The sequence below is a fragment of the Pseudophryne corroboree genome, chromosome 8 (genome assembly GCF_028390025.1).
Source record: "Pseudophryne corroboree isolate aPseCor3 chromosome 8, aPseCor3.hap2, whole genome shotgun sequence".
Taxonomy (NCBI): domain Eukaryota; kingdom Metazoa; phylum Chordata; class Amphibia; order Anura; family Myobatrachidae; genus Pseudophryne; species Pseudophryne corroboree.
In genome coordinates this window covers 28,096,805-28,121,984 of record NC_086451.1, presented here as the reverse complement: position 1 = coordinate 28,121,984, position 25,180 = coordinate 28,096,805, and the positions used below count along the sequence as shown (strand labels likewise).

Genomic DNA, 25,180 nt, shown 5'->3' with positions numbered 1-25,180 from the left:
AGTGGCCTAATGCCAGGCACTGTCAGCTTGACCAATAAGATTCTGAGCAGAGAGGTGCCCTGCAGTATAATGCACGGCACCGCTGCGTGCCAACCCTCGCACCCGCAGTCAGCGCTGTGCGTATTGTCAGCTGTGGCCTGTCGCTTCCTGTGCTGCTGTCCCTCTCCGTCTCTATGACACTCAAGCAGTCTCCCAGCCTCGCTGCTGCTTCTGCTTGCAGTCTATTTCTCCCCCTCCCACTATTCCCTGTCCTATGAGTCTTTTCTCTTTCCCATCTGCCGCAGTATTGTTCCACCAAATGGCATAAACAAGCTTTCCTATGTGAAACATGCAGCTTGGTTACAGACGCAGGGCAGTGGGTGAGCGCGGGGAAGGCAGACGGAAGGCGTCCTTCTTCTCTGGGTGGAAAGCAGAAAACCTGCGTCTGTCTCTCCCTGCCATTTTTGCCGGTTTTGTTTTCAGTGTACCAATGAAGCGATCCCACACCCCTCCGGCGAACATTGCCAATGGTGCCTTGCGGTCTCTATCACAGGAGCTTGGCAAGGGCAGCGCCGTCATGTTGTCGGCGGCCGTCCTGGAGCTGCCCAGCCCTGGCACGACGCGGGTATCTGTCCAGCACGATGGTTCCAGAGGGGGGTCGCAGAGCGAAGGTCCGCCGCCGGAGGGCAAATCTGGGGGTACTGTCAAAGTTTATCTACCGAACCAGCAGAGGACGGTGGTGAGTCTTTTTATTCTTGGTTTCACTGTCTCTTTATATTTAAGACTAGACCGTGTGTGTGTATGTATGTATGTATGTATGTATATATAATCTTGTCTGATGTACAAGAATTAGAGGGCACACAAAAATGACGACATTGTGGTTAGATGACCTATGGCATGGGAAGAGGGACTTGTTGCAGAGCTTACAATCTAACTAGATGAGAGGCTTGGGTTGAATTGGAGGCACTCGAGTGCCAATGTGCGGTTTATCCAATAAGTACCAGCAGTGCGAACACGTTTGCTAGACCTCCAGGTGATCTGCTATCAGTTTTGCTGTATACAGTGACCAGGAACAAATATTCCTGTCACGGAATAGAGTCCCAGAGCGAGAGGGTATATCATTGTGTTTACAGCCATTTTCTCTCGTCTCACGTTATTCTGTCTGCCGTCAGGTCAACGTCCGACCTGGGATGACTGTCTACGACTCGCTGGATAAGGCCCTGAAAGTGCGCGGTCTGAACCAGCAGTGCTGCGCTGTCTATCGCCTTCTACACGGGTACAGAACAATGTTTTTGTGTATGACTATGTGTTTTTATGTATGATACATGATGACATAAAACAAAGCTATCAATATAAAGGATCAGTGTCGAGGCGTTTTGTACTTCATGAGGTAAATATTCTCTATTTTTGGGTTTTTATTTAAATTTCTATAAATATTCAGTCAGGCATATGGGCTTCTGTCAGTCGGCACCAAGAAGCTGATTTCTCTGCTTAGTTGGAAACTGGCATCACCGCTGTGTAACACAACTCAGAGATGGGCGTACGTTGGATTAGGTAACGCCAGGCTGCTACAGATGCTCTGTTTAGTCGGTCTTGCATTGGACTGATCACTGACAGGAATGTTCTGGTGCGTTCTTACAGGCTGTGTACATGAGGCAGCCATTTTGGAGATTGAGTCCCTGAGGGTGCAGCCTTCCAGTCAGGTGCTCGGTCTCCGTAGATGTCACTGGTGGCTCATAAAGTGACAGATGGCACTGCCATGCTCATTGGTCAGGCCACAACAGTATTTACTGAAATGTGGGCTTTTCTGACGTGAAGATGTTGCCCATAGCAACCAGTCAGATTCCAGCTATTATCTTCTGGAACGTGCTAGATAAATGTTAAGAAGAATCTGATTGGTTGTTATGGGCTCCACCTTTGCAGACCTGCACTTTAGGGCCTTTTGAATAAACTTCTGTGTTTTTAGGGGGTGGGTGCTATTCAGATGGGCTTTCTTGTGCACTGGTAAGTAACGGCTGTCCAGCGAAGCTATCCAATTGTTTTTGTGTGCCCATTACTTATTGGGCATGTTGCACCCACATGCAGTTTGGGTGGGCAAAAGCCTGACTTTATGCACTTTCTGCTTGCCAACACAGAAACGATGGTTGCCTGCGGCATTCGTGACCGATCGGAGCAACAATTGTATTGCTCTGTCGGGCGCCCAATAATTAGGAGTGCAAAAAAACAATTGAATTCCCACCTAAGTCAGTAATAAAATGTTATGTTTTTCCTTTGCGTAATTGCGGCCGTTTCTCAGACTTATGCTCCCAACCTAACCCCCCCCCATATATTCCTGCTGCAGGCGTAAGACCCTCACAGACTGGGAGACGGACATTACTCCACTGGTGGGAGAGGAACTGATGGTGGAAGTTCTGGCTGATGTCCCCCTGTCCATGCACAACTTTGTGAGTAATGCACCCCTGTTTTTTTTTTTTTTACCCGCTGTATTTTGCTTTTTATGTTTTATTTCTCAGCAGCAGCTGCTGCTGCCTCCAAGTAACACTTCCCTCTCCCACAATTCCTTGCTCCAGGTCAGGAAGACACATTTCAACCTGGCGTTCTGCGATTTCTGCCTCAAATTTCTCTTTCACGGTTTCCGCTGCCAGACGTGTGGCTACAAGTTTCACCAGCACTGCAGTAGTAAAGTGCCCACGGCGTGTGTGGACATGGCTAAACTGCCCAAGTAAGTGGCCATCAGATCTATCCTCTCAGTCTGCATGCGCCCCTTCCCCGTCCATCTACTCTGATCACCTCAGCCGTGTGATCAGGGCAGCCCCCATCGTTGGTCAGTGATAGTGTGAGTTTGCCACCAAGCAATAATTGGGTGAGCAGGATGGGCGAGCCGCACTTCTCTCTCCATCACGCTCTCCAGTCAGATCTCATCCTGTGTCACCGCAACTTATTGTCCTAATGCTTCTTGTTTGTCTGTCGTTTATCCAGGCCAATAGGCAATTATCAAGATTTCTGCTTGTACATGGATTATTCCCACGGCATCATCCATGAACCTTACACCCCGCAGCCGTCCAGGTAATGAGGCCCCATCTGTTCATTGTCTGTACAGTCACACTCTTCTCCTCTTCATTTCTCTGCCTGGTTCCCACCCCATTCCATCTCTCCCTCCCGCAGCCCCCGGACACAACACCCAGGAGCTGCTTCCTTTTCATTCCCTGGCGAGGGGCAACCCCTGCAACGGCATCGCTCCACCTCCACCCCCAACGTTCATATTGACAGCACCACGGGCCCCGTGGATAACTCCATTATTGAGGTACCCTGTCAGGGAGGGAGCTGGTCTCTGCGGCTGTTCTAGGAGCAGGAAGACCAGCGCAGCGGAGACAGATTGTGTGTGTGACATCCTGTTTGTCTGTAGACTGTTTCAGTCTGCATGGAGAATAGAACATAGGTGACCACCAAAACTGGCAAACCAGCCCGGGGGCCTGTCATGCAGAGGCTGAGGGATGGGTGGAAAGACGTCTGCTGTCTGTGTTTGGTATGGTCCGTTCAGTGTGGCACTGGAGGGGGAATGGTGGTGACTGGTATGACTGGAGGTGACTGGTATGACCCGGTATGAGGCTAGCAGGGGGATGTGTGAGTTTGATATGACCCGGTATGAGGCTAGCAGGTGGGATGTGTGAGTTTAGTAGGACTTGGTGTGAGGCTAGCAGGGGGATGTGTGAGTTTGGTATGACCCGGTGTGAGGCTAGCAGGTGGGATGTGTGAGTTTAGTAGGACTTGGTGTGAGGCTAGCAGGGGTGTTTGTGAGTTTGGTAAGACTCGGTGTGGGACTAGCAGAGGTGTCTGTGTGTGTGAGTTTGGCATGACCCGGTATGAGGCTGACAGGTAGGATGTGCAAGTTTGGTATGACCCGTTATGAGGCTAGCAGGTGGGATGTGTGAGTTTGGTATGACACGGTTTGAGGCTGACAGGTAGGATGTGCAAGTTTGGTATGACCCGTTATGAGGCTAACATGTGGGATGTATGAGTTTGGTATGACACGGTTTGAGGCTGACAGGTAGGATGTGCAAGTTTGGTATGACCCGTTATGAGGCTAGCAGGTGGGATGTGTGAGTTTGGTATGACACGGTTTGAGGCCGACAGGTAGGATGTGCAAGTTTGGTATGACCCGTTATGAGGCTAGCAGGTGGGATGTGTGAGTTTGGTATGACTCGGTGTTGGGGCTAGCAGGTGGGATTTGTGAGTTTGGTATGACCCAGTGTGGGGCTAGCAGGTGAGATGTGTGAGTTTGGTATGACCCGGATATGAGGCTTGCAGGTGAAATGTGTGAGTTTGGTATGACCCGTTATGAGGCTAGCAGGTGGGATGTGTGAGTTTGGTATGACCCGGTGTGGGGCTAGCAGGTAGGATGTGCGAGTTTGGTATGACCCGTATGAGGCTAGCAGGTGACATGTGTGAGTTTGGTATGACCCGGTGTGGGGCTAGCTGGTGAGATGTGTGATTTTGGTATGACCTGGTGTGAGGCTAGATGGTGGGATGTGTGAGTTTGGTAGGACTTGGTGTGAGGCTAGCAGGGGTGTGTGAGTTTGGTAGGACTCGGTGTGGGGCTAGCAGAGGTGTGTATGTGAGTTTGGTATGACCCAGTGTGAGGCTAGCAGGGGGGGGTGAGAGTTTGTTATAAGCTGCTATGAGGCTAGTAGAGAGGTGTGTGAGTTTGGTAGGATCCGGAGTGGGGCAAGCAGGGGGATGTGTGAGTTTGGTAGGACGTGGTGTGAGGCTAGCAGGGGTGTGTGTGAGATTAGTATGACCTGGTATGAGGCTAGCAGGTGGGATGTGTGAGTTTGGTAGGATGTGGTGGGGGGCTAGCAGGGGTGTGTGAGAGTTTGGTATGACCTGGTGTGAGGCTAGATGGTGGGATGTGTGAGTTTGGTATGACCCGGGTATGAGGCTTGCAGGTGAAATGTGTGAGTTTGGTATGACTTGGTGTGAGGCTTAGCAGGTGGGATGTGTGAGTTTTGTATGACCTGGGTATGAGGCTAGCAGGTGGGATGTGTGAGTTTGGTAGGACCCGGTGTGGGGCTAGCAGGTGAGATGTGCGAGTTTGGTATGACCCGGTATGAGGCTAGCGGGTGGGGTTTGTGTTTGGTATGACCTGGTGTGAGGCTAGCAGGGGGATGTGTGAGTTTGATATGACTCGGTATGAGGCTAGTAGGGAGGTGTGTGAGTTTGGCAGGACCCGGTGTGGGCCTAGCAGGTGCGATGTGCGAGTTTGGTATGACTCAGTGTTGGGGCTAGCAGGTGGGATTTGTGCGTTTGGTATGACCCCGTGTGAGGCTAGCAGGTTGGATGTGTGAGTTTGGTATGACCTGGTGTGAGGCTAGCAGGTGGGATGTGTGAGTTTGGTATGACCTGGTGTGAGGCTAGCAGGTGGGATGTGTGAGTTTAGTAGGACTTGGTGTGAGGCTAGCAGGGGTGTGTGTGAGTTTGGTAGGACTCGGTGTGGGGCTAGCAAAGGTGTGTGTGTGTTTGGTAGGACCCGGTATGAGGCTAGCTGGGGGATGTGTGAGTTTGGTATGACACGGTTTGAGGCTGACAGGTAGGATGTGCAAGTTTGGTATGACCCGTTATGAGGCTAGCAGGTGGGATGTGTGAGTTTGGTATGACCCGGTGTGGGGCTAGCAGGTAGGATGTGCGAGTTTGGTATGACCTGTATGAGGCTAGCAGGTGACATGTGTGAGTTTGGTATGACCCGGTGTGGGGCTAGCTGGTGAGATGTGTGATTTTGGTATGACCTGGTGTGAGGCTAGATGGTGGGATGTGTGAGTTTGGTAGGACCCGGTGTGGGGCTAGCTGGTGAGATGTGTGATTTTGGTATGACCTGGTGTGAGGCTAGATGGTGGGATGTGTGAGTTTGGTAGGACTCTGTGTGGGGCTAGCAGAGGTGTGTATGTGAGTTTGGTATGACCCAGTGTGAGGCTAGCAGGGGGATGTGTGAGTTTGTTATAAGCTGCTATGAGGCTAGCAGAGAGGTGTGTGAGTTTGGTAGGATCTGGAGTGGGGCAAGCAGGGGGATGTGTGAGTTTGGTAGGACGTGGTGTGAGGCTAGCAGGGGTGTGTGTGAGATTAGTATGACCTGGTATGAGGCTAGCAGGTGGGATGTGTGAGTTTGGTAGGATGTGGTGTGGGGCTAGCAGGGGTGTGTGTGAGTTTGGTATGACCCGGTGTGAAGCTAACAGGGGGGTAGTGAGTTTGGTATGACACGGTATAAGGCTAGCAGGTGGGTGTGTGTGAGTTTGGTATGACCTGGTATGAGGCTAGCAGGTGGGTGTGTGAGTTTGGTATGGCCTGGTGTGAGGCTAGCAGGGGTGTGTTTGAGTTTGGTATGACCCGGTGTGGGACCAACAGGGATTTTATTGCCTGAACAACATACGGATCACTTCGGTCTCCTAATTTCTCATTTCAGTATGTTTGTGTTGCCTGTACAGTATATAGTTGTGGAGCTCCTGGTGGCTGAGGCTTGGTAGATCATACACTTTCTGTATGTGGTGCCTGGAGGAAAATTCTACAGTAACGCGGCCTTATATAGCCATAATCACCACTTCTATCTTTTCCCTCATCGTGCTCCATGTATTTCCCGAGGAAGAGTCCCGGAACATTCTCATTTATTCCCCCCCAGATTCTGGATGTTCGGTTATTGCTACTTCTTTATATGGATAATGCAGGCCTTCCTGTGATTATGGGGATATTGGAAGTCACCGAGGAGTTTTTGTGACTGTAGCGCAAGTGCCCCTATAATAGCCTAAGCAATCCAAGGTGACTTATAATATCAGTGATCTTTAGAATAGTTCGGTGAGTTGCTCCTTGTAATACACTCATAGTAAACACTGGGGTGGTGATAATAGAACGCACAGATCGTATAGATGACCTCAGAAGTCACTGCGTATATATGTCGTATTCATAGATGTTTATTACGTAGGTTAGCACCACTTACTGTACGTATTACAGTGTAAGATATAAATGATTCTTCAGCCCCAGCCAATAATAGGAGTACCCACATTTCATTGACCAGGGAGTACTGTATTATAACCGGATAAACTGGCAGAAGATGATTTTTTTAGGGGATGAATTATATGTAGCGCTGGGAACATGTAACCTGTCACAGCGAGTTCTTAACATGAGGACATCTAGTGACCGTGTAGGTAAGGGTGCGGTATAGGGCTATAACCTGCCATCACCTCCTCTCCCGTCACACCTGACGTTCCGTCCCCTGCAGCAACACATTGTCTCTCTGTATAGACTGAAACTGAATCAAATAGAGGTCACCCCCAGACGATAACGAGCTGATCATTTCATTGTATTTACATGCTCTGTTCTCTTTTTTACGTTCTGTCAGGAGGCACTAAGGAGCGCCGCTATCACCCGTGAGTAAAACCATCTAAGAACCCGACTTGTCTGTATACTCCTCCTGTACATTGTGTCCCCCCCCCCCCACCCACTGTGCTGCTCCAGCTGCCCCCCTTCTAGCCCCCCCCACTATGCTCTTCATGCCCCCTCCAACTATGAGCTTTTTCCATAACCTCCTGTCTCTTCCCCCAGCCACTGTACCCTAGTTACGCAGCTTGTCTTCATACCCCCCCCCCCTAACACGCACCCTAATCCGCAAGTATGCACCCTCCTGCTAATATATACATCCTGCTCCACCTGTTAGCTTGACGTCAGCTCGCTGTGACGCCTGTCCCGCGAGTACCACCCCTCCTAAATCATATTCATGTCGATTGTTGTATCCTGTGGTTTCAGCTAGGGACGGAACCCCCAAAGGTGGCGTTCCTCTTGGGAGTAAATCTCCGCCGGCTAAGTCGCCCGTGGAGCCGACAAGAGAACGAAAGTCCTCTGCCTCAGAGGAGAAGAAGAAAGTGGTGAGTTGTTAGCGCTTACAGGCTTATAGCGTAATACACTAGATAACGAAATTCATTCCCGCACCTGGCTGTATTCCAGGCCAATGTAAATAAAGTTTTAATTGTTGTTATTTATTATTCCCATTACAGAAACAGTTGGGTTACCGGGATTCTAGTTACTACTGGGAAGTGAATTCCAGCGAAGTGGTGGTGCTGAAACGCATCGGCACGGGCTCCTTCGGCACCGTGTACCGCGGCAAGTGGCACGGCGACGTGGCAGTTAAGATACTGAAAGTGACCAATCCCACAGCAGAACAAATCCAGGCCTTCAAGAACGAAATGCAGGTTCTCAGGTGAGAGAAGAGAAAGGGGCCCTGGAGACTGCCGTACCCACAGTGTTTTGCGTCTGATTCTAATGGCGCGTTTTGCCGTTACCAGGAAAACGCGTCATGTCAACATCCTTCTCTTCATGGGATTCATGACCAGGCCAAACTTTGCAATAATCACTCAGTGGTGCGAGGGAAGCAGCCTCTACCGTCATCTGCACGTGATCGAGACGCGGTTCGACATTTTCCAGCTGATCGACATTGCACGCCAGACAGCGCAAGGCATGGAGTGAGTGATTGCCTCCCCCCCCCCCCTCCCTCATTCTGTGTTGTGTGCACTCTGCTTCTGGCTGCATTTAGACCTCTCAGTATGTCCCAACTTCCCCCATAGTCTGTCTCATTCTGTGTGTTTATCTTCTACATCTGCCTGTGCAATAACCTGCATGACGTCCGTACTTACATCGCCACCTGGTGGCTGGCTCGTGTTAATGCAGATTTCAAATATGATACTGCCGAGTAATATTATGTTAAAGCTCAATACATTTCTCTATCGTCCTAGTGGATGCTGGGGTTCCTGAAAGGACCATGGGGGATAGCGGCTCCGCAGGAGACAGGGCACAAAAAGTAAAGCTTTTCCGATCAGGTGGTGTGCACTGGCTCCTCCCCCTATGACCCTCCTCCAGACTCCAGTTAGATTTTTGTGCCCGGCCGAGAAGGGTGCAATCTAGGTGGCTCTCCTAAAGAGCTGCTTAGAGAAAGTTTAGCTAGGTTTTTTATGTTACAGTGATTCCTGCTGGCAACAGGATCACTGCAGCGAGGGACTGAGGGGAGAAGGAGTCAACTCACCTGCGTGCAGGATGGATTGGCTTCTTGGCTACTGGACATCAAGCTCCAGAGGGACGATCACAGGTACAGCCTGGATGGTCACCGGAGCCGCGCCGCCGGCCCCCTTGCAGATGCTGAAGACAGAAGAGGTCCAGAATCGGCGGCTGAAGACTCCTGCAGTCTTCTAAAGGTAGCGCACAGCACTGCAGCTGTGCGCCATTTTCCTCTCAGCACACTTCACACGGCAGTCACTGAGGGTGCAGGGCGCTGGGAGGGGGGCGCCCTGGGAGGCAAAATAGTACCTATAAAGGCTAAAAATACCTCACATATAGCCCTAGAGGCTATATGGAGATATTTAACCCCTGCCTGATTTCTCAAAATAGCGGGAGACGAGCCCGCCGGAAAAGGGGCGGGGCCTATCTCCTCAGCACACGGCGCCATTTCCTCTCACAGCTCCGCTGGTCAGGACGGCTCCCAGGTCTCTCCCCTGCACTGCACTACAGAAACAGGGTAAAACAGAGAGGGGGGGCAAATTTATGGCGATATTTTTATATAACAAAGCAGCTATAGGGGAGCACTTATTATAAGGCTATCCCTGATATATATATAGCGCTTTTGGTGTGTGCTGGCAAACTCTCCCTCTGTCTCCCCAAAGGGCTAGTGGGTCCTGTCTTCATTAGGAGCATTCCCTGTGTGTCTGCTGTGTGTCGGTACGTGTGTGTCGACATGTATGAGGACGATATTGGTGTGGAGGCGGAGCAATTGCCAAATATGGGGATGTCACCTCCTAGGGGGTCGACACCAGAATGGATGCCTTTATTTATGGAACTACGGGATAGTGTCAACACGCTAAAGCAGTCGTTTGACGACATGAGACGGCCGGACAATCAATTAGTGCCTGTCCAGGCGACTCAAACACCGTCAGGGGCTGTGAAACGCCCTTTGCCTCAGTCGGTCGACACAGACCCAGACACAGGCGATGACTCCAGTGGTGACGGTGACGAATCAACCGTATTTTCCAGTAGGGCCACACGTTATATGATTTTGGCAATGAAGGAGGCGTTACATTTAGCTGATACTACAGGTACCACTAAACAGGGTATTATGTGGGGTATGAAAAAACTACCTATAGTTTTTCCTGAATCAGAAGAACTAAATGACGTGTGTAATGAAGCGTGGGTTGCCCCTGATAAAAAGCTGATAATTTCAAAGAAATTATTGGCATTATACCCTTTCCCGCCAGAGGTTAGGGAGCGCTGGGAAACACCTCCTAGGGTGGACAAGGCGCTAACACGCTTATCTAAACAAGTGGCGTTACCCTCTCCTGAGACGGCCGCACTTAAAGATCCATCAGATAGGAGGATGGAAAATATCCAAAAAAGTATATACACACATGCAGGTGTTATACTACGACCAGCTGTAGCAACTGCCTGGATGGGCAGTGCGGGGGTAGTTTGGTCAGAATCCCTGATTGAAAATATTGATACCCTGGACAGGGACAATATTTTACTGTCGTTAGAACAAATAAAGGATGCATTTCTTTATATGCGTGATGCACAGAGGGATATATGCACACTGGCATCACGGGTAAGTGCTATGTCCATTTCGGCCAGAAGAGCTTTATGGACGCGACAGTGGACAGGCGATGCGGATTCAAAACGGCATATGGAAGTTTTGCCGTATAAGGGGGAGGAGTTATTTGGAGTCGGTCTATCAGATTTGGTGGCCACGGCTACAGCCGGGAAATCCACCTTTCTACCTCAAGTCACTCCCCAACAGAAAAAGGCACCGACTTTTCAACCGCAGCCCTTTCGTTCCTTTAAAAATAAGAGAGCAAAGGGCTATTCATATTTGCCACGAGGCAAAGGTCGAGGGAAGAGACAGCAACACGCAGCTCCTTCCCAGGATCAGAAGCCCTCCCCGGCTTCTACAAAAGCCTCAGCATGACGCTGGGGCTTCTCAAGCGGACTCGGGGACGGTGGGCGGTCGTCTCAAAAATTACAGCGCGCAGTGGGCTCACTCGCAAGTAGATCCCTGGATCCTGCAGATAATATCTCAGGGATACAGGTTGGAATTAGAGACAGATCCACCTCGCCGTTTCCTGAGGTCTGCTTTACCAACGTCCCCCTCCGAAAGGGAGACGGTGTTGGAAGCCATTCACAAGCTGTACTCTCAGCAGGTGATAGTCAAGGTACCTCTTCTGCAACAAGGGAAGGGGTATTATTCCACTCTTTTTGTGGTACCGAAGCCGGATGGCTCGGTAAGGCCTATTCTAAATCTGAAGTCCTTGAACCTGTACATAAAGAAGTTCAAGTTCAAAATGGAGTCACTCAGAGCAGTGATAGCGAACCTGGAAGAGGGGGACTTTATGGTATCCTTGGACATCAAGGATGCGTATCTCCACGTTCCAATTTACCCCTCACACCAGGGGTACCTCAGGTTCGTTGTACAAAACTGTCACTATCAGTTTCAGACGCTGCCGTTCGGATTGTCCACGGCACCTCGGATCTTTACAAAGGTAATGGCCGAGATGATGATTCTTCTTCGAAGAAAAGGCGTATTAATTATCCCATACTTGGACGATCTCCTAATAAGGGCGAGGTCCAGAGAACAGCTAGAGATGGGATTAGCACTGTCTCAAGAAGTGCTAAAACAGCACGGGTGGATTCTGAATATTCCAAAATCCCAGTTAATGCCGACAACTCGTCTGCTGTTCCTAGGGATGATTCTGGACACGGTTCAGAAAAAGGTTTTTCTCCCGGAGGAAAAAGCCAAGGAGTTATCCGAGCTTGTCAGGAACCTCCTAAAACCAGGAAAGGTGTCTGTACATCAATGCACAAGAGTCCTGGGAAAAATGGTGGCTTCTTACGAAGCGATTCCATTCGGCAGATTCCACGCAAGAATTTTCCAAAGGGATCTGTTGGACAAATGGTCAGGGTCGCATCTTCAGATGCACCTACGGATAACCCTGTCTCCAAGGACAAGGGTGTCTCTTCTGTGGTGGTTGCAGAGTGCTCATCTATTGGAGGGCCGCAGATTCGGAATACAGGATTGGATCCTGGTGACCACGGACGCCAGCCTGAGAGGCTGGGGAGCAGTCACACAAGGAAGAAACTTCCAGGGAGTATGGACGAGCCTGGAAACGTCTCTTCACATAAACATTCTGGAACTAAGAGCAATATACAATGCTCTAAACCAGGCAGAACCTCTGCTTCAGGGAAAACCGGTATTGATCCAGTCGGACAACATCACGGCAGTCGCCCATGTGAACAGACAGGGCGGCACAAGAAGCAGGAGGGCAATGGCAGAAGCTGCAAGGATTCTTCGCTGGGCAGAGAATCATGTGATAGCACTGTCAGCAGTGTTCATCCCGGGAGTGGACAACTGGGAAGCAGACTTCCTCAGCAGACACGATCTTCACCCGGGAGAGTGGGGACTTCATCCAGAAGTCTTCCACATGCTGGTAACCCGTTGGGAAAGACCAATGGTGGACATGATGGCGTCTCGCCTCAACAAAAAACTGGACAGGTATTGCGCCAGGTCAAGAGATCCGCAGGCAATAGCTGTGGACGCGCTGGTAACGCCTTGGGTGTACCAGTCGGTGTATGTGTTTCCTCCTCTGCCTCTCATACCAAAAGTATTGAGAATTATACGGCAAAGAGGCGTAAGAACGATACTAGTGGTTCCGGATTGGCCAAGGAGGACTTGGTACCCGGAACTTCAAGAGATGATCACGGAAGATCCGTGGCCTCTACCTCTAAGGAGGGACTTGCTTCAGCAGGGTCCCTGTCTGTTTCAAGACTTACCGCGGCTGCGTTTGACGGCATGGCGGTTGAACGCCGGATCCTAAAGGAAAGAGGCATGCCGGAAGAAGTCATTCCTACTTTGATTAAAGCAAGGAAGGAAGTAACCGTGCAACATTATCACCGAATTTGGCGAAAATATGTTGCGTGGTGCGAAGATCGGAGTGCTCCGACGGAGGAATTTCAACTGGGTCGATTCCTACATTTCCTGCAATCAGGATTGTCAATGGGTCTCAAATTGGGATCTATTAAGGTTCAAATTTCGGCCCTGTCGATTTTCTTTCAAAAAGAATTGGCTTCAGTCCCTGAAGTCCAGACCTTTGTTAAGGGAGTGCTGCATATTCAGCCTCCTGTGGTGCCTCCAGTGGCACCGTGGGATCTAAATGTGGTTTTGGACTTCCTAAAATCTCATTGGTTTGAACCACTAAAAAAGGTGGATTTGAAATATCTCACATGGAAAGTGACCATGCTTCTAGCCCTGGCTTCTGCCAGGAGAGTGTCAGAATTGGCAGCTTTATCTTACAAAAGCCCATATCTGATTTTCCATTCGGACAGGGCAGAACTGCGGACTCGTCCGCATTTTCTCCCTAAGGTGGTGTCAGCATTTCATCTGAACCAGCCTATTGTAGTGCCTGCGGCTACAAGTGACTTGGAGGACTCCAAGTTACTGGACGTTGTCAGAGCATTAAAAATATATATTGCAAGGACAGCTGGAGTCAGAAAATCTGACTCGTTGTTTATATTGTATGCACCCAACAAGATGGGTGCTCCTGCGTCTAAGCAGACGATTGCTCGTTGGATCTGTAGCACAATCCAACTTGCACATTCTGTGGCAGGCTTGCCACAGCCTAAATCTGTAAAGGCCCACTCCACAAGGAAGGTGGGCTCATCTTGGGCGGCTGCCCGAGGGGTCTCGGCATTACAACTTTGCCGAGCAGCTACGTGGTCAGGGGAGAACACGTTTGTAAAATTTTACAAATTTGATACTCTGGCTAAGGAGGACCTGGAGTTCTCTCATTCGGTGCTGCAGAGTCATCCGCACTCTCCCGCCCGTTTGGGAGCTTTGGTATAATCCCCATGGTCCTTTCAGGAACCCCAGCATCCACTAGGACGATAGAGAAAATAAGATTTTACTTACCGATAAATCTATTTCTCGGAGTCCGTAGTGGATGCTGGGCGCCCATCCCAAGTGCGGATTATCTGCATAAGTTGTACATAGTTATTGTTAACTAATTCGGGTTATTGTTAAAGGAAGCCATCTTTCAGAGGCTCCGCTGTTATCATACTGTTAACTGGGTTTAGATCACAAGTTGTACGGTGTGATTGGTGTGGCTGGTATGAGTCTTACCCGGGATTCAAAATCCTCCCTTATTGTGTACGCTCGTCCGGGCACAGTACCTAACTGGAGTCTGGAGGAGGGTCATAGGGGGAGGAGCCAGTGCACACCACCTGATCGGAAAAGCTTTACTTTTTGTGCCCTGTCTCCTGCGGAGCCGCTATCCCCCATGGTCCTTTCAGGAACCCCAGCATCCACTACGGACTCCGAGAAATAGATTTATCGGTAAGTAAAATCTTATTTTTTATTATTTATTTACAGTGTTTTTGTTGGTGTTTTCGGAGTTCCGATGTCTGCATTTTTTAACGTTGTCAGTATGAGGTAGCCTTGAGCGGAACGTTTAGATGTGCAAAATGGTGAAACCTATTTGGGGCCGGCTTACGGTAATTTAGGTCGACAAGACTTAGGTTGCCCACTATTGGTCGACATGGAAAAAGGTCGACATGAGTTTTTCACATTTATTTTCATTTTTTTTTTTTACTTGACCTAATGACCCATACCCTTGGGGCCCTGCACATAGATTTCTGCCAGGGTGCCTGGGTTTGGGAGAGGGCAGAGGTTGGGTGCTCTTTCCTATGTGGAAGGAAGTACAGCCATTACCACTTCCTCCACTAGGGGACTTGAATTTAGCACTAGCTTAGGACTGGGCGGTGTATTTACTAAGCAAGCTGCTGTTTAAGCCTGAACTTTATACGGACAATGCTTTTAATAGCAAAACACCCCTTGTTCTGCCTTTAAAAGCATTGTCCTTTTACATTGCAGGCTTAAACATATTTTCTCTGACGTCCTAGTGGATGCTGGGAACTCCGTAAGGACCATGGGGAATAGCGGCTCCGCAGGAGACTGGGCACAAAAGTAAAGCTTTAGGACTACCTGGTGTGCACTGGCTCCTCCCCCTATGACCCTCCTCCAAGCCTCAGTTAGATTTTTGTGCCCGGCCGAGAAGGGTGCACACTAGGGGCTCTCCTGAGCTTCTTAGTGAAAGTTTAGTTTTAGGTTTTTTATTTTCAGTGAGACCTGCTGGCAACAGGCTCACTGCATCGAGGGACTAAGGGGAGAAGAAGCGAACCTGCCTGCTTGCAGCCAGCTTGGGCTTCTTAGGCTACTGGACACCATTAGCTCCAGAGGGACCGAACACAGGCCCAGCCTCGGAGCTCGGTCCCAGAGCCGCGCCTCCGGCCCCCTTACAGAGCCAGAAGCAAGAAGAGGTCCGGAAAAATCGGCGGCAGAAGACATCAGTCTTCAACAAGGTAGCGCACAGCACTGCAGCTGTGCGCCATTGTTACTCAGGCACACTTCACACTTCGGTCACTGAGGGTGCAGGGCGCTAGGGGGGGGCGCCCTGAGCAGCAATGTAAACACCTTGGCTGGCAAAAATACACCACATATAACCCCCAGGGCTATATGGATGTATTTTAACCCCTGCCAGAACTCACCAAAAAGCGGGAGAAAAGGCCGCCGAGAAGGGGGCGGAGCCTATCTCCTCAGCACACGGGCGCCATTTTCCATCACAGCTCCGCTGGAAGGACGTCTCCCTGACTCTCCCCTGCAGTCCTGCACTACAGAAAAGGGTAAAAAAGAGAGGGGGGCACTAATTTGGCGCAGTTTCTAATAATAACAGCAGCTATAAGGGAAAAGCACATTTTATAGTGGTATTCCTGTATATATATATATAGCGCTCTGGTGTGTGCTGGCATACTCTCCCTCTGTCTCCCCAAAGGGCTAGTGGGGTCCTGTCCTCTATCAGACCATTCCCTGTGTGTGTGCTGTGTGTCGGTACGATTGTGTCGACATGTATGAGGAGGAAAATGGTGTGGAGGCGGAGCAATTGCCTGTAATGGAGATGTCACCCCCTAGGGAGTCGACACCTGAGTGGCTGAGCTTATGGAAGGAATTATGTGACAGTGTCAGCTCTTTACAAAAGATTGATGACATGAGACAGCCGGCTACTCAGCCTGTGCCTGTCCAGGTGTCTCAAAAGCCATCAGGGGCTCTAAAACGCCCGTTACCTCAGATGGCAGATACAGACGCCGACACGGATACTGACTCCAGTGTCGACGATTAAGAGACGAATGTGACTTCCAGTAGGGCCACACGTTACATGATTGAGGCTATGGAAAATGTTTTACATATTTCTGATAATACCAGTACCACTAAAAAGGGTATTATGTTGGGTGAGAAAAAACTGCCTGTAGTTTTTCCTGCATCTGAGGAATTAAATGAAGTGTGTGATGATGCGTGGGTTTCCCCCGATAAATACTGTTAATTCCTAAAAAGTTATTAGCATCATACCCCTTCCCGCCAGAGGATAGGGCACGTTGGGAAACACCCCTTAGGGTGGATAAAGCGCTCACACGCTTGTCTAAACAGGTGGCACTACCGTCCCCGGATACGGCCGCCCTTAAGGAACCTGCTGACAGAAAGCAGGAAAATATCCTAAAATGTATATACACTCACACGGGTGTGATACTGCGACCAGCAATCGCCTCAGCCTGGATGTGCAGTGCTGGGGTGGCTTGGTCGGATTCCCTGACTGACAATATTGATACCCTAGATAGGGACAGTATATTACTGACTATAGAGCATTTAAAAGATGCATTTCTATATATGCGTGATGCACAGAGGGATATTTGCCGACTGGCATCAAGAGTAAGTGCGCTGTCCATTTCTGCCAGAAGAGGGTTATGGACAAGACAGTGGTCAGGTGATGCTGATTACAAAAAGGAGTTATTTGGGGTAGGTCTAACAGACCTGGTGGCCACGGCAACGGCTGGGAAATCCACATTTTTACCCCAGGTAGCCTCTCAACATAAGTCCTTTCGGCCCCATAAGGGCAAGCGGGCAAAAGGCTCCTCATTTCTGCCCCGTGGCAGAGGGAGAGGAAAAAGGCTGCAGCAAACAGCCAGTTCCCAGGAACAGAAGCCCTCTCCCGTTTCTGCCAAGTCCTCAGCATGACGCTGGGGCTTTACAAGCGGACTCAGGCACGGTGGGGGCCCGTCTCAAAAATTTCAGCGTGCAGTGGGCTCACTCACAGGTGGACCCCTGGATCCTTCAGGTGGTATCTCAGGGGTACAAATTGGAATTCGAGACGTCTCCCCTTCGCCGTTTCCTAAAGTCTGCTTTACCGACGTCTCCCTCCGACAGGGAGGCGGTATTGGAAGCCATTCACAAGCTGTATTCCCAGCAGGTGATAATCAAGGTACCCCTCCTACAACAGGGAACGGAGTATTATTCCACGCTATTGGTGGTACCGAAGCCGGACGGCTCGGTGAGACCTATTTAAAATCTAAAATCCTTGAACACTTACATACAGAGGTTCAAATTCAAGATGGAGTCACTCAGAGCAGTGATTGCAAACCTGGAAGAAGGGGACTATATGGTGTCTCTGGACATCAAGGATGCTTACCTACATGTCCCAATTTACCCTTCACACCAAGGGTACCTCAGCTTTGTGGTACAGAACTGTCACTATCAGTTTCAGACGCTGCCGTTTGGTTTGTCCACGGCACCCTGGGTCTTTACCAAAGTAATGGCCGAAATGATGATACTCCTTCGAAGGAAGGGAGTTTTAGTTATCCCTTACTTGGACGATCTCCTGATAAGGGCAAGATCCAGGGAACAGTTGGTAGTCGGGGTAGCACTATCTCAAGTAGTGTTGCGGTAGCACGGTTGGATTCTCATTATTCCAAAATCGCAGCTGATCACGACGACACGTCTTCTATTCCTAGGGATGATCCTGGACACAGTCCAGAAAAAGGGGTTTCTCCCGGAGGAGAAAGCCAGGGAGTTATCCGAACTAGTCAGAAACCTCCTAAAACCAGGCCAAGTGTCAGTGCATCAGTGCACAAGGGTCCTGGGAAAAATGGTAGCTTCCTACGAAGCAATTCCATTCGGCAGATTCCACGCAAGAACTTTCCAGTGGGACCTGCTGGACAAATGGTCCGGATCGCATCTTCAGATGCATCAGCGGATAACCCTGTCACCAAAGACAAGGGTGTCTCTCCTGTGGTGGTTGCAGAGTGCTCATCTTCTAGAGGGCCGCAGATTCGGCATTCAGGCCTGGGTCCTGGTGACCACGGATGCCAGCCTGCGAGGCGGGGGAGCAATCACACAGGGAAGAAATTTCCAGGGCTTGTGGTCAAGCCTGGAGACATCACTTCACATAAATGGAGCTAAGGGCCATTTACAATGCCCTAAGCCAAGCAAGACCTCTGCTTCAAGGTCAGCCGGTGCTGATCCAGTCGGACAACATCACGGCAGTCGCCCACGTAAACAGACAGGGCGGCACAAGAAGCAGGAGGGCAATGGCAGAAGCTGCAAGGATTTTTCGCTGGGCGGAAAATCATGTGATAGCACTGTCAGCAGTGTTCATTCCGGGAGTGGACAACTGGGAAGCAGACTTCCTCAGCAGGCACGACCTCCACCCGGGAGAGTGGTGACTTCACCCAGAAGTCTTCCACATGATTGTAAACCGTTGGGAAAAACCGAAGGTGGACATGATGGCGTCCCGCCTAAACAAAAAATTGGACAGGTATTGCGCAAGGTCAAGGGACCCTCAGGCAATAGCTGTGGACGCTCTGGTAACACCGTGGGTGTACCAGTCAGTGTATGTGTTCCCTCCTCTTCCTCTCATACCAAAAGTACTGAGAATTATAAGACGGAGGGGAGTAAGAACTATACTCGTGGCTCCGGATTGGCCAAGAAGGACTTGGTACCCGGAATTTCAAGAGATGCTCACGGAGGACCCGTGGCCTCTACCTCTAAGAAGGGACCTGCTCCAGCAAGGACCCTGTCTATTCCAAGACTTACCGCGGCTGCGTTTGACGGCAGGGCGGTTGAACGCCGGATCCTGAAGGAAAAAGGCATTCCGGATGAAGTCATCCCTACCCTGATCAAAGCCAGGAAGGATGTAACCGCAAAGCATTATCACCGCATTTGGCGAAAATATGTTACGCGGTGCGAGGCCAGTAAGGCCCCAATGGAGGAATTTCAACTAGGTCGATTCCTGCATTTCCTGCAAACAGGAGTGTCTATGGGCCTAAAATTAGGATCCATTAAGGTTCAGATTTCGGCCCTGTCGATTTTCTTCCAGAAAGAACTGGCTTCAGTTCCTGAAGTTCAGACGTTTGTCAAGGGGGTGCTGCATATACAGCCTCCTTTTGTGCCTCCAGTGGCACCTTGGGATCTCAATGTAGTTTTGGGGTTCCTAAAATCACATTGGTTTGAACCACTTAAATCTGTGGATTTGAAATCTCACGTGGAAAGTGGTCATGTGTTGGCCCTGGCTTCGGCCAGGCGCGTGTCAGAATTGGCGGCTTTATCCTGTAAAAGCCCTTATCTGATTTTCCATTCGGACAGGGCGGAATTGAGGACTCGTCCTCAGTTTCTCCCTAAGGTGGTGTCAGCGTTTCACCTGAACCAGCCTATTGTGGTGCCTGCGGCTACTAGGGACTTGGAGGACTCCAAGTTGCTGGACGTAGTCAAGGCCCTGAAAATATATGTTTCCAGGACGGCTGGAGTCAGAAAATCTGACTCGCTGTTTATCCTGTATGCACCCAACAAGCTGGGTGCTCCTGCTTCTAAGCAGACTATTGCTCGTTGGATTTGTAGTACAATTCAGCTTGCACATTCTGTGGCAGGCCTGCCACAGCCAAAATCTGTAAAAGCCCATTCCACAAGGAAGGTGGGCTCATCTTGGGCGGCTGCCCGAGGGGTCTCGGCTTTACAACTTTGCCGAGCAGCTACTTGGTCAGGGGAAAACACGTTTGCTAAATTCTACAAAATTGATGCCCTGGCTGAGGAGGACCTGGAGTTCTCTCATTCGGTGCTGCAGAGTCATCCGCACTCCCGCCCGTTTGGGAGCTTTGGTATAATCCCCATGGTCCTTACGGAGTTCCCAGCATCCACTAGGACGTCAGAGAAAATAAGAATTTACTTACCGATAATTCTATTTCTCGTAGTCCGTAGTGGATGCTGGGCGCCCATCCCAAGTGCGGATTGTCTGCAATACTTGTACATAGTTATTGTTAACTAAATCGGGTTATTGTTGTTGTGAGCCATCTTTCCAGAGGCTCCTCTGTTATCATGCTGTTAACTGGGTTCAGATCACAGGTTGTACGGTGTGATTGGTGTGGCTGGTATGAGTCTTACCCGGTATTCAAAATCCTTCCTTATTGTGTACGCTCGTCCGGGCACAGTATCCTAACTGAGGCTTCGAGGAGGGTCATAGGGGGAGGAGCCAGTGCACACCAGGTAGTCCTAAAGCTTTACTTTTGTGCCCAGTCTCCTGCGGAGCCGCTATTCCCCATGGTCCTTACGGAGTTCCCAGCATCCACTACGGACTACGAGAAATAGAATTATCGGTAAGTAAATTCTTATTTTGGCATGGATGCATTTTGTACCTCTGTATTGTATTGACCTAAGTGCGTTTCGCTCCATGTACAGTAAACGCACAAAGTTGCCACAGTTGTATCTCACTTACATGTACTGTCCTTTTATCTCTAGTTACCTCCATGCCAAGAATATCATACACAGAGACCTGAAATCCAACAGTATCCTTCAGTGTACTATAGAACAGTCTGTGTTGCTGTAAAACGTTGTGGGGTCTGTCTACATGTTAGGGAGCCTCTGGAGGCTGAACGATTACTAATCCGACTTCAAAAGCAGATCAGGGTTACTGGACACTTAAAAAAAAAAAAAAAAATATAAAAAATAAATAAATATATATCCTAGAGCCTCTCTGTAATTTCACTGCTGCATCATTAATGTGTCCATAGTCAGAAAGCAGGTGCTGCGTTGGTCTGTTACATTGATTTGTTGGCACAGTTACCGTTGTCTCCTCCTTATCCCTACCTAAAAGATATCTTCCTGCACGAGGGGCTCACCGTGAAGATCGGCGATTTTGGCTTGGCCACGGTGAAGACGCGGTGGAGCGGATCACAGCAGGTGGAGCAGCTTAGTGGTTCTATCCTATGGATGGTAGGTTCTCCTGCGCAGGTCCGTGGCTCTATCAGGTCTGTTGCGTGTGATTGTTTATAGTTGACCTTTTCTTATTCGTCTGCTGTTTATCTCTGACAGGCCCCAGAGGTGATCAGAATGCAGGAAAACAGCCCGTACAGCTTCCAGTCCGACGTCTACGCCTACGGGGTGGTTCTGTACGAACTGATGGCCGGACTATTACCCTATGCACATATCAACAACAGAGACCAGGTGAGAGGCGGATATAATCCGGATTAGACCACAAGGTGGCGCTCATACACCGGCCGGGCGAAGGTGCAGTCAGATTGCGGCTGTAGAGTAACTACAATCTGTGGCTGTCGGAATCCACGTTCCCTTAATCACAGGCGATCGTGTGACCAGAAATCACGGTAGTAGCTTATTACCACACTGCACTGGCTTGGTGCCGGCTAGTGTGAGGTTGTGATAGAGATTCCTCCTGGAACAAACCATTTTGCAATGCGAGGGGGAAGGAAGGGGGGGGCAAATGCATTTATTTTTGTACATGTGGGGAAAACCTGTCATGCAATGTAGGGATGAACATCGGAAGCCGGTAGTTAGCAACCATCAATGTTTCCAAGTTTATGGAAGTACTTTCTCTAACGTCCTAGTGGATGCTGGGGACTCCGTAAGGACCATGGGGAATAGACGGGCTCCGCAGGAGACATGGGCACTTTAAGAAAGAATTTGGATTCTGGTGTGCTCTGGCTCCTCCCTCTATGTCCCTCCTCCAGACCTCAGTTTGAATCTGTGCCCGGACGAGCTGGGTGCTGTTTCGTGAGCTCTCCTGAGCTTGCTATAAGAAAGTATTTTGTTAGGTTTTTTTTTTATTTTCAGGGAGCTCTGCTGGCAACAGACTCCCTGCATCGTGGGACAGAGGGGAGAGAAGCAGCCCTACTCTCTGCAGATAGGTCCTGCTTCTTAGGCTACTGGACACCATTAGCTCCAGAGGGATCGTACACAGGATCTCACCCTTTGTCGTCCGATCCCGGAGCCGCGCCGCCGTCCCCCTCGCAGAGCCGGAAGACAGAAGCCGGTGACAGAAGCAAGAAGACTTCGAAATCGGCGGCAGAAGACTCCAGTCTTCACATGAGGTAGCGCACAGCACTGCAGCTGTGCGCCATTGCTCCCACACTACACACACATACTCCGGTCACTGTAAGGGTGCAGGGGGGGGGGGGGCGCCCTGGGCAGCAATTAGAGACCTCTTTGGCAAAAGTTTGCATATATACAGTTGGGCACTGTATATATGTATGAGCCCCCGCCAAAATTGTACATGAAAGTGGGACAGAAGCCTGCCGTCGAGGGGGCGGGGCTTCTTCCTCAGCCCTCACCAGCGCAATGTTTTTTCTCCACAGCACCGCTGAGAGGAAGCTCCCCAGCCTCTCCCCTGCAGTTACACGGTAGAAGAGGGTAAAAAGAGAGGGGGGGCACATAATTAGTCGCAAAAATCAATATAAACAGCAGCTACTGGGTTAACATTAAGTTACTGTGTTATTCCTGGGTTTATAGCGCTGGGGTGTGTGCTGGCATACTCTCTCTCTGTCTCTCCAAAGGGCCTTGTGGGGGAATTGTCTTCAGATGAGCATTCCCAGAGTGTGTGGTGTGTCGGTACGTGTGTGTCGACATGTCTGAGGTAAAAGGCTCCCCTAAGGAGGAGATGGAGCAAATGTGTGTGAGAGGGTGTCTCCGTCGACAACGCCGACACCTGTTTGGATATGTGTAATTAAGTGCTAAGGTGAATTTATTGCACAAAAGATTAGAGAACAGACAGGGAATCTACCCATGTCTGTCCCTATGTCGCAGAGACCTTCAGAGTCTCTCAATGATCACTATCCAAAATAATAGACACTGATATCGACACGGAGTCTGACTCCAGTGTCGACTACGATAATGCAAAGTTACAGCCAAAATGGCAGAAAGGTATTCAATATATGATTATTGTAATAAAAGATGATTTGCATATCACTGATGACTCATCTGTCCCTGACACAAGGGTACACATGTTTAAGGGGAAGAAAGCTGAGGTAAATTTCCCTCCTCTCATGATGAAAAAGAGCGGGAATCTCCAGACAAGAGTCTGCAGTTTCCCACAAAGAATTCTCAGGGAGTATCCTTTCCCCACTAGGGCCAGGATATGATGGGAATCTTCCCCTAGGGTGTCACGTTTGCCCAAAAGATAGCCCTGACGTAACAGCTGTTCTCAGGGATCCTGCAGATAGCGTGCACATTCTGGTACACTACTCAGACCGGCGATTTGTGTCGGCATGGGTTTATAGCGCTGTGGCAGCGTGGACAGGTACCTTATCAGCAGAGATTGAGACCCTAGTATGTATATGTGTGTGTATATATATATATATATTAAAGATGCTGTCTTAAGAGATTTTTATATATATATATATATATATATATATAAAACATGCCCAAAGAGACATGAGTCTACTGGGTCCTAGAGTCAAAGCTATGTCGATTTCTGCTTGACGTGTCCTGTAGAATATGCAATGGACAGATGATGCCGACTTAAGAGGCATATGGAAGGCTGAGGATTGTGTGGAGAAGGGTTCTCGGACCTGGTCTCCACAGCTATAGCTGGTAATTCTGATATTTTGCCTTATATTCCTGCACAGCCTAGGAAAGCACGACATTATCAAATGCAGCCTTTCGAACAAAGAAACAAACAAAAAAGTCAGAGGTGCGTCCTTTCTTGCCAGAGGTGGGGGCAGAGGAAAGAAGCTGCACAACACAGCTAGTTCCCAGGAACAGAAGTCCTCCCCGGCCTCTACAAAATCTACTGCATGTCGCTGGGGCTCCACAGGCGGAGCTAGGCCCGGTGGGGGCACGCCTTCGTAAGTTCAGCCACAAGTGGGTTCACTCCCTGTTAGATCCGTGAGCAATAGATATTGTGTCTCAGGGATACAAGCTGGACTTTGAGGAGATGCCCCCTCACCGACGGCCCTGCCGGCTTCCCCCCACGAGAGGAAAACAGTGTTAACTGCAATTCACAAATTGTATCTTCAACAGGTGGTGGTCAAGGTTCCCCTCCTTCAACAAGGAGGGGGTTATTATTCGACCATGTTGTAGTCCCGAAACCAGACGGTTCGGTCAGACCCATATTGAATTTAAAATCCCTGAACATATACCTGAAAAGGTTCAAGTTCAAGATGGAATCGCTAAGAGTGGTCATTGCAGGCCTGAAAGGGGGAGATTTTATGGTGACTCTGGACATAAAGGATGCATACCTTCATGTCCCCATTTATCCACCTCATCAGGTGTACCTCAGAATTGCGGTACGGGATTGTCATTACCAATTTCAGACGTTGCCGTTTGGTCTCTCCACGGCCCCGAGAATATTCACCAAGTTAATGGCGGAAATGATGGTGCTCCTGCGGAAGCAAGGTGTCACTATTATCACGTACTTGGACGATCTCCTCATAAAAGCGAGATCAAGAGAGCAGTTGCTGAACAGCGTATCACTTTCTCTGGAAGTGTAACGGCAACACGGCTGGATTCTATATATTCCAAAGTCGCAGTTGGTTCCTACAGCTCATCTGCCTCTCCTAGGCATGGTCCTAGACACAGACCAGAAAAGGGTTTATCTCCCGATAGAGAGAGCTCAGGAGCTCATGACACTGGTCAGGAATCTATTAAAACCAAAACAGGTGTCAGTGCATCACTGCACTCGAGTCCTGGGAAGGATGGTGGCTTCATACGAGGCCATTCCCTTCGGCAGGTTCCTTGCGAGGACCTTCCAATGGGACTTACTGGACAAGTGGTCCGGATCACATCTTCAGATGCATCGGTTAATCACCCTATCCCCCAGGGCCAGGGTGTCTCTCCTGTGGTGGCTGCAGAGTGCTCACCTTCTCGAAGGTCGCAGATTCGGCATTCAGGACTGGGTCCTGGTGACCACGGATGCAAGCCTCCGAGGGTGGGGGGCAGTCACACAGGGAAGGAATTTCCAACAACATCCTGGAACTAAGGGCCATATACAACGCCCTACGTCAAGCGGAGTCCCTGCTTCGCGACCAA

At 49.8% G+C, this 25,180-nt stretch overlaps 1 protein-coding gene across 4 annotated transcripts in view; it reads left to right on the top strand.

The window, feature by feature from the left end:
• The window catches only part of ARAF (A-Raf proto-oncogene, serine/threonine kinase), a 104,018-nt gene that overhangs the window by 61,128 nt on the left and 17,710 nt on the right, over positions 1–25,180 (top strand). For 2 of the 4 annotated variants that reach the window (XM_063936132.1, XM_063936131.1), the window contains exons 3-15: positions 533–718; positions 1,152–1,255; positions 2,321–2,423; positions 2,550–2,701; positions 2,959–3,045; positions 3,145–3,283; positions 7,364–7,391; positions 7,768–7,886; positions 8,016–8,218; positions 8,304–8,480; positions 20,660–20,706; positions 21,015–21,133; positions 21,233–21,364. In XM_063936132.1, the coding sequence (XP_063792202.1) occupies positions 557–718; positions 1,152–1,255; positions 2,321–2,423; positions 2,550–2,701; positions 2,959–3,045; positions 3,145–3,283; positions 7,364–7,391; positions 7,768–7,886; positions 8,016–8,218; positions 8,304–8,480; positions 20,660–20,706; positions 21,015–21,133; positions 21,233–21,364 (1,572 nt within the window). In that variant the 5' untranslated portion in view covers positions 533–556. Of the gene's footprint in view, positions 1–462; positions 719–1,151; positions 1,256–2,320; positions 2,424–2,549; positions 2,702–2,958; positions 3,046–3,144; positions 3,284–7,363; positions 7,392–7,767; positions 7,887–8,015; positions 8,219–8,303; positions 8,481–20,659; positions 20,707–21,014; positions 21,134–21,232; positions 21,365–25,180 lie in introns of all 4 variants that reach the window. The other 2 variants (XM_063936129.1, XM_063936130.1) reach the window with 1 other exon arrangement.